General features: G+C 47.5%; 1 protein-coding gene across 2 annotated transcripts in view; it reads left to right on the top strand.

Annotated features, from left to right (window-relative positions):
* The window catches only part of Hif3a (hypoxia inducible factor 3 subunit alpha), a 28,780-nt gene that overhangs the window by 13,502 nt on the left and 2,301 nt on the right, over nt 1-12,977 (top strand). For both annotated transcript variants that reach the window (XM_005361029.2, XM_005361030.2), the window contains exons 7-14: nt 900-1,006; nt 1,247-1,394; nt 4,540-4,652; nt 5,238-5,428; nt 7,058-7,150; nt 8,242-8,513; nt 9,764-9,875; nt 12,289-12,370. In XM_005361029.2, the coding sequence (XP_005361086.1) occupies nt 900-1,006; nt 1,247-1,394; nt 4,540-4,652; nt 5,238-5,428; nt 7,058-7,150; nt 8,242-8,513; nt 9,764-9,875; nt 12,289-12,370 (1,118 nt within the window). The remainder of the gene's footprint in view (nt 1-899; nt 1,007-1,246; nt 1,395-4,539; nt 4,653-5,237; nt 5,429-7,057; nt 7,151-8,241; nt 8,514-9,763; nt 9,876-12,288; nt 12,371-12,977) is intronic.

Raw genomic sequence — 12,977 nt, forward strand, 5'->3', positions numbered from 1 at the left:
CTCTCTCTCTCTCTCTCAGTGTGTGTGTGTGTGTCCGGTTTTGCCCAAATTCTTTGTGTGCCTGCTTGCCTGTGTGCCTGTCTGTCTCTGAATGGCCTTAAACTTCTAAACTCCCTGCCTCTACCTCCCGAGGGATGGGATTACAGGCATGCTGGGGTTGGAACCTAGGACTCTGTGCATGCTAGGAAAGTCTCTGCCAACATAGCTACATGCTCGGAAGCAGTGACTCTAGGTTCTGATGCCTTGGATTTTCAGCCTGGGTCTGTAACACTGCCCAGGTAGCTTCGCCTCTCTCCACCTCCATGTCCTCAGCTGTCCTGTAGGAGAATAGTGCCTGTTATTTGCCATTGTCCTCATCACTCCTTGCATCGCCCAGTGCAGAGCACAATAAAAGGGCCTCATTTTCAGTCTATAACAATTTTCATTCTTTCTTTTTGTCGTTTCTGCTCCAGCTTCATGCTTCTTTCACATTATTTTCTTTATCTTCTCTGCTTCTTCCTTTTCCACCCTGTTGTATACACACACCTAATTAATTTCTTTTTCATTTACTTATTTACTTATTGTTGTGGTGCTAGTGGTGGAATGCAGGGCCTTACACATGCTTGGCAGGGGCTCTACCCCTGAACCACACTCCCAGCCCCTCAATGGAAGGTTCTAGGCTCTACCACTAAGGCATGCCCTGAGCCCTTGGTTTTTTGAGATATGGCCTTGCTGTATTTCAGTTCACAGTCAAACTCACAATCCTGCTTCAGCCTCCTGAGTGCTGTTATTACAGGTGTAAGTTGTCACACTCTTTCTGTTTCTTACCTCCCCTTGTCTCTCTGTTGCTGTTGTTGTCTGTAACACCTGCCCTTTCCCTCCATCTGGGCCTTGACCAGTACCTCTCCATTTTACTACAGGATCGCAGAAGTCGCTGGCTACAGCCCTGATGACCTGATTGGCTGTTCTGCCTACGAATACATCCATGCACTGGACTCTGATGCAGTCAGCAGGAGCATCCACACTTGTAGGTGACCAACATGTCCCCAGGCCAGAGCCAGCTGCTGCATGATCCCACCTAACAGCAATCCCCAATCTCCTGAACAGAAAGCCCAGGGTGTTGTGAGACTCCTGCCCCCCGGAACCCCAAATGCTAGGGCTTGCATTTTTGTCTTCTATGACCTCTCATCCCTAATTCCAGCTTCCTGAGCTTTCTGTCCTCGGGTGTCCCTACTAAGACACTGACCCCCATCCATCCTTTCCCCAGTGCTGAGCAAGGGCCAGGCAGTAACGGGACAGTATCGCTTTCTGGCCCGGACTGGAGGCTACCTGTGGACTCAGACTCAGGCTACAGTGGTGTCAGGGGGACGGGGCCCCCAGTCAGAAAGTATCATCTGTGTCCACTTCCTGATCAGGTGAGCAGAGGGTGTAATATGTATAGAGGGATACATTGGCAGACCTGTGCTTTGTGCGTGTATAAGGAAGTGTACATGGGTGCCTGTGGGGAACACATATGGCCATATGAATGCACATATGCATCTGTGTGTTCTGTTTTAGTTTTGTTTTTCAAGACAAGGTTTCTCTAAGTGACCTTGACTGTCTTAGAACTCTATGTAGACCAGGCTGGCCTCAGACTCACAGAGATATACCTGCCTCTGCTTCCCAAATGTTAGGATTAAAGGTATGCACCACCGGGGACCCTTGCTAATTTTTCTAAAAAAATTATTGGTGATAGATCAATGGGTTGAAGAGGTTGAAGAGATGAGTTAACAGATAAGAGCATTGGCTATTCTTCCAAAGGACCTGGGTTCAATTCCCAGCACCCACATGGTGGCTCACACCCATCTGCAACTCCAGTCCCAGAGGATCAGGCATCCTCCTCTGTGGATGCTCCACATACATGGTGCACAGTCATATAGGCAAGCAAAAATCCATACACATATAAATAAATATTTATTTTTCTGGGTGGTGGTGGCGGCAGCACACACCTTTAATCCCCGCACTCAGGAGACAAAGACAGGCAGATCTCAGTGAGTTTAGGCCAGCTGATCTACAGAGTGAGTTCCAGGACAGCCAGGGCTGTTACACAGAGAAACCCTATCTCAAAAAAACAAAACAAGAAATACTTGTTGGTGTTTTGAGAGAGGTTCTCATGTAGGCCAAGCTGGTATCAAACTCATAGCAATCCTCCTGCCTCTGGCTCTCGAGTGCTAACTAGGTCCAGACCAACAGTTCCTTTCTCATGGTGACTAGTGGTCTGGAGAATGAATCAGCCACTGTTTGTTTATCTATGTGCCAGCTGGGGGACTTTGGGCTGTGTCCTGTTTGGGGGGTTATACAAACAGCCATTATAAACATTCTCAAGTGGGATCTTGTGAGAATGAACATTTTCATTTCTCCTGGGTAAGCATCTAGGAGGGGAATGTGGAGGTCATATGTTTCCATGAAAACTGAACTTTCTAAGGAACTGAAAACTCTTCTCACAGTGCTGTGCCATTCTGCCTTCCCTCCAGCAGAGTATGTGAACCCCAGTGCTCCCCATCCTTGCCACATGTCATATTGCTGCATATTTTCACTTTAGGAATTCAAATTGCTAAAGTCTGGAGTAGAGTGCCTGCTTGGAATGGCCCAGTGAGGGGCTGGGGAAATGGCAGGGGTTGGGGGTAGGAGCTGAGCTCCTGCATAGAATCTCTCAAAACAGCTGGAGATTTGGCTCAGGGGTAGAGCCCCTGCCTAGAATCCCCCAGTGAGGGGCTGAGAGTGTGAGTCAGTGGTAGAGCCCCTGCCTAGAGCACACTGGTCTAGGCAGAGACATTCAGTCACACGTTTAAAGTCACACAGCTCAGAAATGGCAGAGCTGAGATTTGAACCCAAGATGCTAGCTTCAGAGTTCTTGTTCTCAACCTCTGTGTATTGATGCTTAACTAAGAGGTGTCTGTGGACTGAATAAGCGAATGAGCTCCATGCAGTCTGCATGCATATACATGACACAAAGTGCATAGAGGTGTTTTTGGTTTTTTTTTTTTTTTTTTTTTTTTTTTTTTTTTTTTTTTTGATTTTCGAGACAAGGTTTCTCCGTAGCTTTTTTTGGTTCCTGTCCTGGAACTAGCTCTTGTAGACCAGGCTGGCCTCGAACTCACAGAGATCCACCTGCCTCTGCCTCCCGAGTGCTGGGATTAAAGGCGTGAGCCATCACCGCCCGGCTGCATAGAGGTTTTTGTGCATGTCCTTTTCCTCCAAATACAGGTCTCTATGTCTGTGCGTACCAAGTGTGTGCCTATGTCACTATGTACATTCTGTCTTTCAGGGGAATAAAGCTGGCCACCTTAAATTGGTACGTCCCCAGGATAGGCTTAGTGAGGGTAGAATCATAACTTCTCCAGGAGCTGCTGGGAGCACCAGATGTACTTGCGTTCTGCCCTATGGGATGCTTTTGCTAATGAAATGCAAATGAATGCATGGTCCTCAACCTCAGATCCACTCCTCCAAAGCCAATTTACCCAGCCAGCCTTAGGGTTGTCTCCAGAGCCAGAGACTGTGGGATGGGAGGTGCGGGGGACGAAAAAGGATGTATTTATAAACCTGTTCCCTTGAGGATGGAGATGTCTATGAATAGAAGCTTCTCAAATAAATGCTTATTCATAGAAATATAGCTATGAATTCTTCATATTTGGAAATGTAATGAAGAATATGGGTTTGGCTTTTTTTAAGTTTTTTTGAGACGTGGTTTTCTATAGAACATACCAACATCAAATTCACTACGTAGCTAAGACTGATCTTGAACTCCTGATCCTCCTGCCTCTGTCTCCAAAGTCTTGGGATTACAGGCAGTAGCCATCAAGCCCAACAAATTCTGTTTTATTTTGTCTTGTTGAGACAGGGTCTCATGGCAAACCAGCTTCTCAAACTTCCTGCCTCTCAGCCTCCCAAGTACTGGAATACGTGTTGGCTGCACCACTCCAGGCTTTAAGTTTCTTTTCAACACCACTACAGGAGCAGCCTGGAGGAGGGTTTGCCTAGCATGCATAAGGTTCTGAGTTCAATCCCCAGCACAACAAATAAACACATAGATAGATGATGATGATGATGATGATGATGATGATGATGATGATGATAGATAGATAGATAGATAGATGCCATTATAGATTGAGTCTCCCTTATCATAAATTTGGGAGTAAAAGCATTTCTGATGGGCCAAGGATGTGGCTCAGTTTGGTAGGATGCTTGCCTAGCATACACAAAGCCTGGCGTTCCATCCTCGGACCCCATAACCTGAGCATGGTGGTATGTGCCTGTAAGCCCAGCACTCAGGAGGTGAAGACAGGAGAATCAGAAGTTCAAAGCCATCCCTAGCTTAGGCCAGCCTGGGCTACACGAGACTCATCTCAAAACAAGCAAAATAAATCCTGGTGAGAAAGCAGCAAATTCCCTTCCCTTTAACTCCTAGATGATAATACCTCTGTAGGAAGACATGGAAGAGCAGCCACCTGGGCAGGAAGGTGGGCAAGGACACTCTCTGATTCCCACTGTTTTTTCTCCTGCTTCTCCCCTCCCTCACAGCCGGGTAGAAGAGACAGGAGTGGTGCTGTCCCTGGAACAAACAGAGCAACACACTCGCAGACCCCCTCAGCGGGGTACCTCCTCACAGAAGGGTATCCCTGGCAACAGTCTAGGTATGGATCAAGGCCATTGTTTCCTGAGGACCCCTAGAAGAAAGGTCAAATGTATTCACACGGCAGACAAGGCCCTGTGGGACCGTCTGCTGCCTCTCTTCCTGTCACTCGCCCACCAAACCACACTGATTTCCTCTCGGCACTCAGGGCATGCCACACTCTTTCCGTTCACTGCCTTCCCCCGTGCCGTTTCTCTGCTTAGGATGCCTTTCCTTCCAGTCCTCCCTACATCCAAGAGTGAGGTGATTGCATGAGCTTCTTGTCGCCTTCTCTTCCTCCCACTGCGGTTCCCTGTCGCTCACACTTCCCTACTCCTTGGGGGCGAGGTGCATGCCTCCAGCCATCTTAACACACAGGAATGCAAAATGGCCAGACGCTTTTTGCAGCCACTAAGCCCTTCCCCAAGGACCCTCCAAGGCTCCATAGCAATCTGACTGTGAAATGGCCTAGAATGAGGCCTTTTGGCCACTCCTCTCTAACAGTAAACACAATGGCCATCCTCAGTCATCCTCTAGGCTGAGCACAGCAGAGCAGGGGTTGGCCCTCAGCCCTCGGTAATCCCACTATGTTCTGTTCATCCTCCAGACCCACCTGCTCCCCGGATTCTGGCCTTCCTGCACCCTCCGGCCCTGAGTGAGGCCTCCCTGGCTGCTGACCCTCGCCGTTTCTGTAGCCCAGATCTGCGCCGCCTTATGGCACCCATTCTGGATGGGCATCCCATAGCCGCCACCCCCAGCACCCCACAGGCTAAGCGTCGACCCCAAAGTCCTCTTCCGGTAAGCAGTGTCACGTCCCTGAGCACACAGAACTCATTCTGCTTGGGCTTCTGACTTGAGTCTTGCTGTCCTCTGTTCTCATGTCTCCATCTCAAAGATGAGATGGGTTTCTCTAAGACCTAAGTTACAAGGTAAGTACGGTGGCACACACTCAAGATGCCAGTACTTGGGAAGGAGGATTGAGTTCAAGGCCAGCCTTAGCTATGTAGTGAGTTCCAGATGAGCCTGGAATGAGGTCCTTTTCTAGTTTTATTTCTGTTGCTGTGATAAACTGTCCTGACAGGGAGGTGGAAAGACGGCTCAGTGGTTAAGAGCGCTTGCTCTTGCAGAGCACCAGAGTTTGGGTCCCAGCATCCACATTGGATGGCTCACAACCACCTGTAATTCCAGTTCCAGAGAATCCAGCAACCTCTTCTGAACTCTGGGCATCTGTATTCATGTGCAACTCAGGGGGAAAAGGGTTTATTTTGACTCGTAATTACAGGTTTTATTTTATCACTGCAGGGAAGCCACAATGACAGGAGCTTGAGACAATAGGTCATATCACATCTAGAGTCGGGAGCAAAGAGAAATGAATGGATGTATGCTCTCTTGTGCCCAGCATCATTTCCCCATGCTTATGTAGTTCAGGACTCCTATCTAGGGAATGGTGTCTGCTACCCACAGTGGGCTGGGTCTTCTCACATCAATTAAGTTTAAATTGTGTGTGTGTGTGTGTGTGTGTGTGTGTGTGTGTGTGTGTGTGTGTGTGTGTTTGTCTACATGTATATGTATGTGTACCACATGTGTGCTTGGTTCCTGTGGTAGCCAGAGAGGGCATCAGAAGCCCCAGAACTGGAATTATTGGATAGTTTTGAGCCACTATGTGGATGTTCAGAATCAAACCTGGATCCTCTGGAAAAGCAACAAATTGTCTTTCTTTTCTTTTCTTTTTCTTGTTGTGGTTTTGTTTTGGTTTGGCTTGGGTTTTTTGGTTTTTTTGACAGAGTTTCTTTATATAATAGTCCTGGCTGTACTGGAACTCACTCTGTAGACCAGGCTGGCCTCGAACTCAGATATCTGCCTGCCTCTGCCTCCTAAAGGCTTGCACCACCATCACCCTGCGCAACAAATTTTCTTAACCACCAAGCAATTTCTCCAGCCCCTACCTCAATTAACTAATTAAGACAATCACCCACAGAATCTCCACAGGCCAATTCAACATAGACAATCCCTCTTTCTAGGTGATAGTAAGTTGTGGCAAGTTGACAAAGCTAACCATCACAGAATCTGCCTCAAAATGATAGATAGATAGATAGATAGATAGATAGATAGATAGATAGATAGATAGATAGACCGACCAAGAATAATGAGACATGCCTGTAATCCCAGAATTTAGGATAGGAACTGGAGGCAGGAAGAGCCTAAATTCTAAACCCTCCCTAGCTACATTATGACAATGTCTCAAAAAAACAAAAGCAAAAAATAAAACAACAACAAAAATAAGCAAACAAACAAAACCACCTTTGTTTGTATTGCTCTTTGATCCCCTGCAAGCTCCAGTTTAAAAACTCCTACCTCCATGCCAAGATCTTAATTGTGAACACTTCCAGACTCAATCTCTGGTGTTTCTGCTCTCTTTCCCTCCAGGCTGATCTCCCAGATCAGTTGCTTGGGAATGCATACAGACTCTCCACTGCCAGGAAAAACAAGACTGTGGAGAAAGATCTAGATAAAGCTCAGGTGAGTACTGGCTTAGAGGAGTCAGTTTATGTGACTTTACAAAAGGGTGATAGGATGGATGGGTGGGTGAATGGTGGATGGATGGATGGATGGATGGATGGATGGATGGATGGATGGGTGAATGGTGGATGGATGGTGGATGGATGGTGGATGGATGGATGGTAGATGGATGGATGGATGGATGGATGGATGGATGGATGGATGGATGGATGGATGGATGAATGGTGGATGGATGGATGGTGGATGGATGGATGGTGGATGGATGGATGGATGGATGGTGGATGGATGGATGGATGGACCAGTAGATAGAATGATTGATAGACAATGGAATAGATAGACCATTGTTTCATTGACCAAGGATGGGAAAGGGAAGACAGAAGGACAGGGAAGGGAAGAGAGAGGGAGACAGAAAAAAATAGATAATGACAGAAACAGATAAGGTAAGAGAGAAAGATAGAGGCAGAGGGACAGAAAAACAGGCATCCAGATAGAGACAGAGACAATGAAAGACAGTGAGGGAGCGAAGACACTTGGAGAGACACAGAGACAAAGAAGGGGAAAGATGGAAGGAGACAGACAGGGAGAGGGACAAATGAAGGATACAAAGAGAGATGGGTTAAGAAGAGACAGATGAAGAAGGGGAGAGAGATAGAGTGAGAAGAGACAGAGACAAAGAAATAGATACAGAGAGATAGGAAGAGAGAGAGACAAAGAAGGGAGAGATAGAAAGGCAGGACTACTGGCAGAGCTGGAGAGACATGGTCAAAAACACAAAGACACAGAAAGAGAGACACACAGAGAGTGACACAAATGACAGCTGCCACAGCTGTCATGCCCTCCAGCTAAATAGGAAGGACACACAGCATCCTGTTCTTTTAAACCCAGGCCAACTGATTGATCTCTGTGGAAGGGGACTGTGCCCAAGGAGAATCGTTGAGTCACCTTAGGAACTGACTAGCACACAGTCTTTGTACCCATTTGAGAGAGAGGGCAGGAAAAACAGCTCTTCAGGGGGACCACTCAGAGGACCCTCCCCCTGCTCCACCCCAGGCCATAGCCCCTGTTATAAACTCCCTCCTGCCCCCTTTCAGGACCCTGACACTCTGGACTTGGAGATGCTGGCTCCTTACATCTCCATGGATGATGACTTCCAGCTCAACTCCAGCGAGCAATTGCCCAGGACCCACCGCAGACCTCCTGGGGTGGCCCGCAGACCCCGTGCTCGGAGCTTCCATGGCCTGTCGCCCCCCATCCCTGAGCCCTCCTTGCTGCCCCGCTGGGGGAGCGATCCACGACTGAACTGCTCCAGCCCCTCCAGGGGGGATCCCCCTACAGCCTCCCTAATGCCTGGAACTCGGAAGAGGTGAGCCACAGTGAAAGAGGGATATAACACAGGCAAATAGAAGATCCCTGCCCACTCTCATGTAGCAACCCCATCCTGTCTCCACCTCTCCTGCCAGGCCTTCCCCTCATATGCCAGTTTTATTGCAGCCTCTGTAGCCTTTACATGGAGCCCCCTACTGGAGCCCCCTCCTGCTCTCCCCACTTACCCAACTCCCACTGCAGCCAGGAATCAATCACTGGGACACATTTACATATGAATTACTGACACTTTTTGTTTCAATGGGAAGAAACTGGGGCTGGGAATATAGCTCTTCAGTAGAGAACTTGCCTAGAATTGACCAAGCACCTGCCTGAAACCCCCCAGTGAGGGCCTTGGGGTGTGACTCAGTGGTAGAGCACTTGCCTAGAACCCCCAGTGAGGGTTTGGGGAGGTGGTTCAGTGGTAGAGCCTCTACCTAGAATCCCCCAGTCTGGATACATTCAGTCACATGTTTAAGGTTACAAAGCTCAGCCTCTCACTAGGGGATTCTAGGTGCTCAACTACTGAGTGATAACCCCAGTCCCCTCACTGATGGGTTCTAGGCAGATTCTCTAGTGCTGACCTATATTGCCATTGTGGGGGGATGGATGGATGGATGGATGGATGGATGGATGGATGGATGGACGGACAGATGGATGGATGGTGAGATGGATGGTGATGGATGGGTGAGATGGAGAAAAATTCAGTGGATGGGTTGGTGAGTAGGTAAGTGGATAAATGTATAGATAAAATATTAACAGATGAGTGGTGGCTGGAGGTGAATGGGTGATTACATGGATGGATGAATATGTGGGTGGAGAGAGGGACAAATGGAAAGATCAGTGGATAGATGAACAGATGGCTAGATGGGTCTTGAGAGAGTTGATTAATCAGTAGACGAATGGAAGTATAGGTGGATCACCAGATGAAGAAGAAGAAGATAGAATGATAGCTGGATGAATGAGTGGGCAGATAGGTGAGCGGATGGGTGGATAGGATGAGTGTGGAAAGGAATGCGCGGATGGGTGAATGGATAGATGGGGGTGGGGAGAAGGTGAATGAAGGTTCATGTGTGGAAACTTAGGTCACAGTGCAGATGAATAAGAGGATGGTTGGTGGGTGGATGGGTGGATTGGTAGGCATGTATGTAAAGGACTAAACATTTGTTTGGGAAGACCATTGGCTTCCAACAAGGGTACCAACACTTGCCCAGGTTTGTTGTATTTTGAGTCTTGCCTGTGTCTCTGCAGGGCCCTGGCTCAGAGCTCAGAGGACAAAGGGATGGAGCAGCTGGAAACAAAGCCCGCCAAGCGGTCCCCCAGCCTGGAACCTGGAAGCTTCCGATTGCCTCCCCTCAGCCTGGTAGGTCTAGGAAGTTGGGGATGGAGGTTCTGCTCTGAAACTAGCAGGTTTCAAACCCGTGTTTCATAGATGGGAAAACCAGAGAGGACCAGTGGCTGGCTGAAAGTCAGACAAAGTATCAGTGGTCCGGCTGCAGACAGGACCTGGATCCTCTTAAGTCTGCTAATGGGCATGAAATGACTTTGCAAATACATAGCTATCACTAAGAAGAGACACAAAGTTGGTCAAGAGGAATGAGGCAGTTTGTCAGATGAGGAGGAATTGTCTCTGCTTCCGTGGTCCCACTCCAACACGAGACAGCCTAGGATCTGGAGTACCACTGCAGAGTTTAAAGAATAAATATTGAGTGTGGTGGCCACGCCCATAACCCCAATGCTAGAAAGACTGAGGCAGGAGGATTAGCAGATTGAGGTCAGCATGAACTACATAGTAAGATCCTGTCTCAAAAAACAAAGCAAAGCCGGGCGGTGGTGGCGCACGCCTTTAATCCCAGCACTCGGGAGGCAGAGGCAGGCGGATCTCTGTGAGTTCGAGACCAGCCTGGTCAAAACCACAGAGAAACCCTGTCTCAAAAAAAAAAAAAAAAAAAAAAAAAAAAACAACAAAGCAAGACGCCTTTAATCCCAGCACTCGGGAGGCAGAGGCAGGCGGATCTCTGTGAGTTCGAGACCAGCCTGGTCTACAGAGCTAGTTCCAGGATAGGCTCCAAAGCCACAGAGAAACCCTGTCTTGAAAAACCAAAAAAAAACAAAAAAACAAAAAAAAAAAACAAAGCAAGAGAGGCTAGAGAGATGGTTCAGTGGTTAAGAGCACTGATTGTTCTTCTAGCGGACCCAGGTTCAATTCCCAGCACGCACATGTCAGCTTACAACTGTCTCTAATTCCAAGATCTGACACTCTCACACAGACATACATGCAGATAAAACACTAATACATATAAAATAAAAATAATTTTTAAAAAAAATTAGCAACAAAAGTTTTTTTTAAAAAGCAAGATAAACATTATTCTGCACAGTGAGCAAAATCTGTTTTTTGTTTGTTTGGTTGGCTGGGTTATTGTTTGTTTTGTTTTGTTTTGTTTTGTTTTGTTTTGTTTTGTTTTTTTGGTAAAGCCACCCTGGATTGTATGACTTCCACAATGCCTCTGTCTAACACCTCCCTATCTCCCAAAGAACTCAGTTCCAGGGTCTGCAAGAAATGTTTGCATATGAAGGGTGTGAGTGATAATATCAATAGCTCTTCATTACTGTGTGCTCATCCTGGCTGCAATAAGTATCTCACAAGATTAACTTATTTATTCCTTTGAGTACGCTTTAATATTGCTTCATAATAACAAATATTGCCAGTCATGGTGGCTCGTGCCTTTAATCCTAGCACTCAGGAGGCAGAGGCAGGTGGATCTCTGTAAATTTGAGGCCAACCTGGTCTACAGAATGAGTTCCAGGGCAGCCAGGGCTACACAGAGAAACCCTGTCTTGAGAAATGCTTACATAAATCAATGTCGTCATTATGGTGAGACAGATTACACGGAGGAAATTAAGCAGCGTGATCAGTCCGTCTCGGTGGCACACCCAAATGGGATGCTGGGAAGAAGTTAACAAGCTTGTGGATGGTGTGAGGACAGTGCAAGCGAGCCCACGGCTGCTGCAGCATTAGGGCCAGCACTAGCCCCTAGGATTAAGGCCTAACGCCTTCCGGAGTGGGACATAGCCAACCATAGCAGGCAAACAGCTAGAATGCCACCTTCCTCCTCCCACCTGCTAGGGTGGTCCATCATCTGAGTACAGCAGGAAAGAAAATACAGCAAAATTGCACAGCAATGGGATCAGCCTCTTGGGTCACAGAGGAAGGGAAAGGCGGGAGGACCACCCAGAGGACATCTAGAACAGTGATTTTTCCCAACGTCTCTTGGATGACTAGTACTCACCAGACTCCAGTTAACTGCTGCACCATACTGTCTTGTCAGACAGGTGATGGTGGTGGTTATGATGATGATGATGATGGAGCTGTTGCTGCAAACAGTGATGGTAGTGACAATGCTAATGAGAGTGATGGTGCTGATGGTGCTAATGCTGATGAGAGAGATAATACTGATGGTGATGATGCTGATGAGAGTGATAATACTGATGGTGATGATGATGATGATGATGATGATGATGATGATGATGATGATGATGATGATGATGATGATGATGGAGTGATTATGCTAATGATGGTGATGGTACTGCTGATACTAGTGATAGAAGTGATATAGATGGGGCTGATGATGCTAAAGATGCTGTGCTGTGGTTGATGCTAATCATGAGAGTAGTGAAGCTGCTACTGATGCTGGTGATGATGTAATGGTACTCATAATGACATTGATGGTGATGCTGACGCTGATGGTGACAGCCCCGTCTCCCTAACTTCCCAGAGTTTTCTTCTGCAAGGTCGACAATTCCCAGGGAACCAGCAGGATCCCAGAACCCCACTCCTGGATTCCCATGAGGCCTTGGGTGAGTCACAACAGGTTGGGTATACAGAAACTTCAAGTCACTTCTACTCTGGATGGTTCCACAAATGATTAACAGAAGAATGGAACCATCTCATGGGTAGGTGAGGGAAGGTAACTTAGGGTTATTTTTGCTGTGATGAAACACCTGACCAAAAACAACCTGGAGAGGAGAGGATTTATTTCACTTCCACACTATAGTCCATCATGGAGGGAAGTCAGGGCAGGAACTCAAGCAGGGCAGGAACCTAGAGGTAGGAGCTGATGCAGAAACTGTGGAGGGTGCTGTGCTGCTTACTGGCTTGCTCCCGTGGCTTGCCCAGGTGCTTACTTTTTTATTTTCCATTCCTTTTCTTTTCTTTTTTTGGAGTTTTTTGTTTGTTTGAGACAGGTTTTGGAGCCAGTCAAGACTGGCCTTGAACTCTGCCTTCCAAGTGCTGGGATTAAAGGCTTGAGTCACCACCAGCCCAGGGATAGCCCCAACACCATGGGCTGGGCCCTTCCCCATCAATCATTAATTAAGAAAATGTCCTATAGCCGGGTAGTGGCCCATACCTTTGATCCCAGCACTCAGGAGGCAGAGGCAGGTGGATTTGAGTTCAGGGCCAGTC

The sequence above is a fragment of the Microtus ochrogaster genome, linkage group LG4 (genome assembly GCF_000317375.1).
Source record: "Microtus ochrogaster isolate Prairie Vole_2 linkage group LG4, MicOch1.0, whole genome shotgun sequence".
NCBI lineage: Eukaryota > Metazoa > Chordata > Mammalia > Rodentia > Cricetidae > Microtus > Microtus ochrogaster.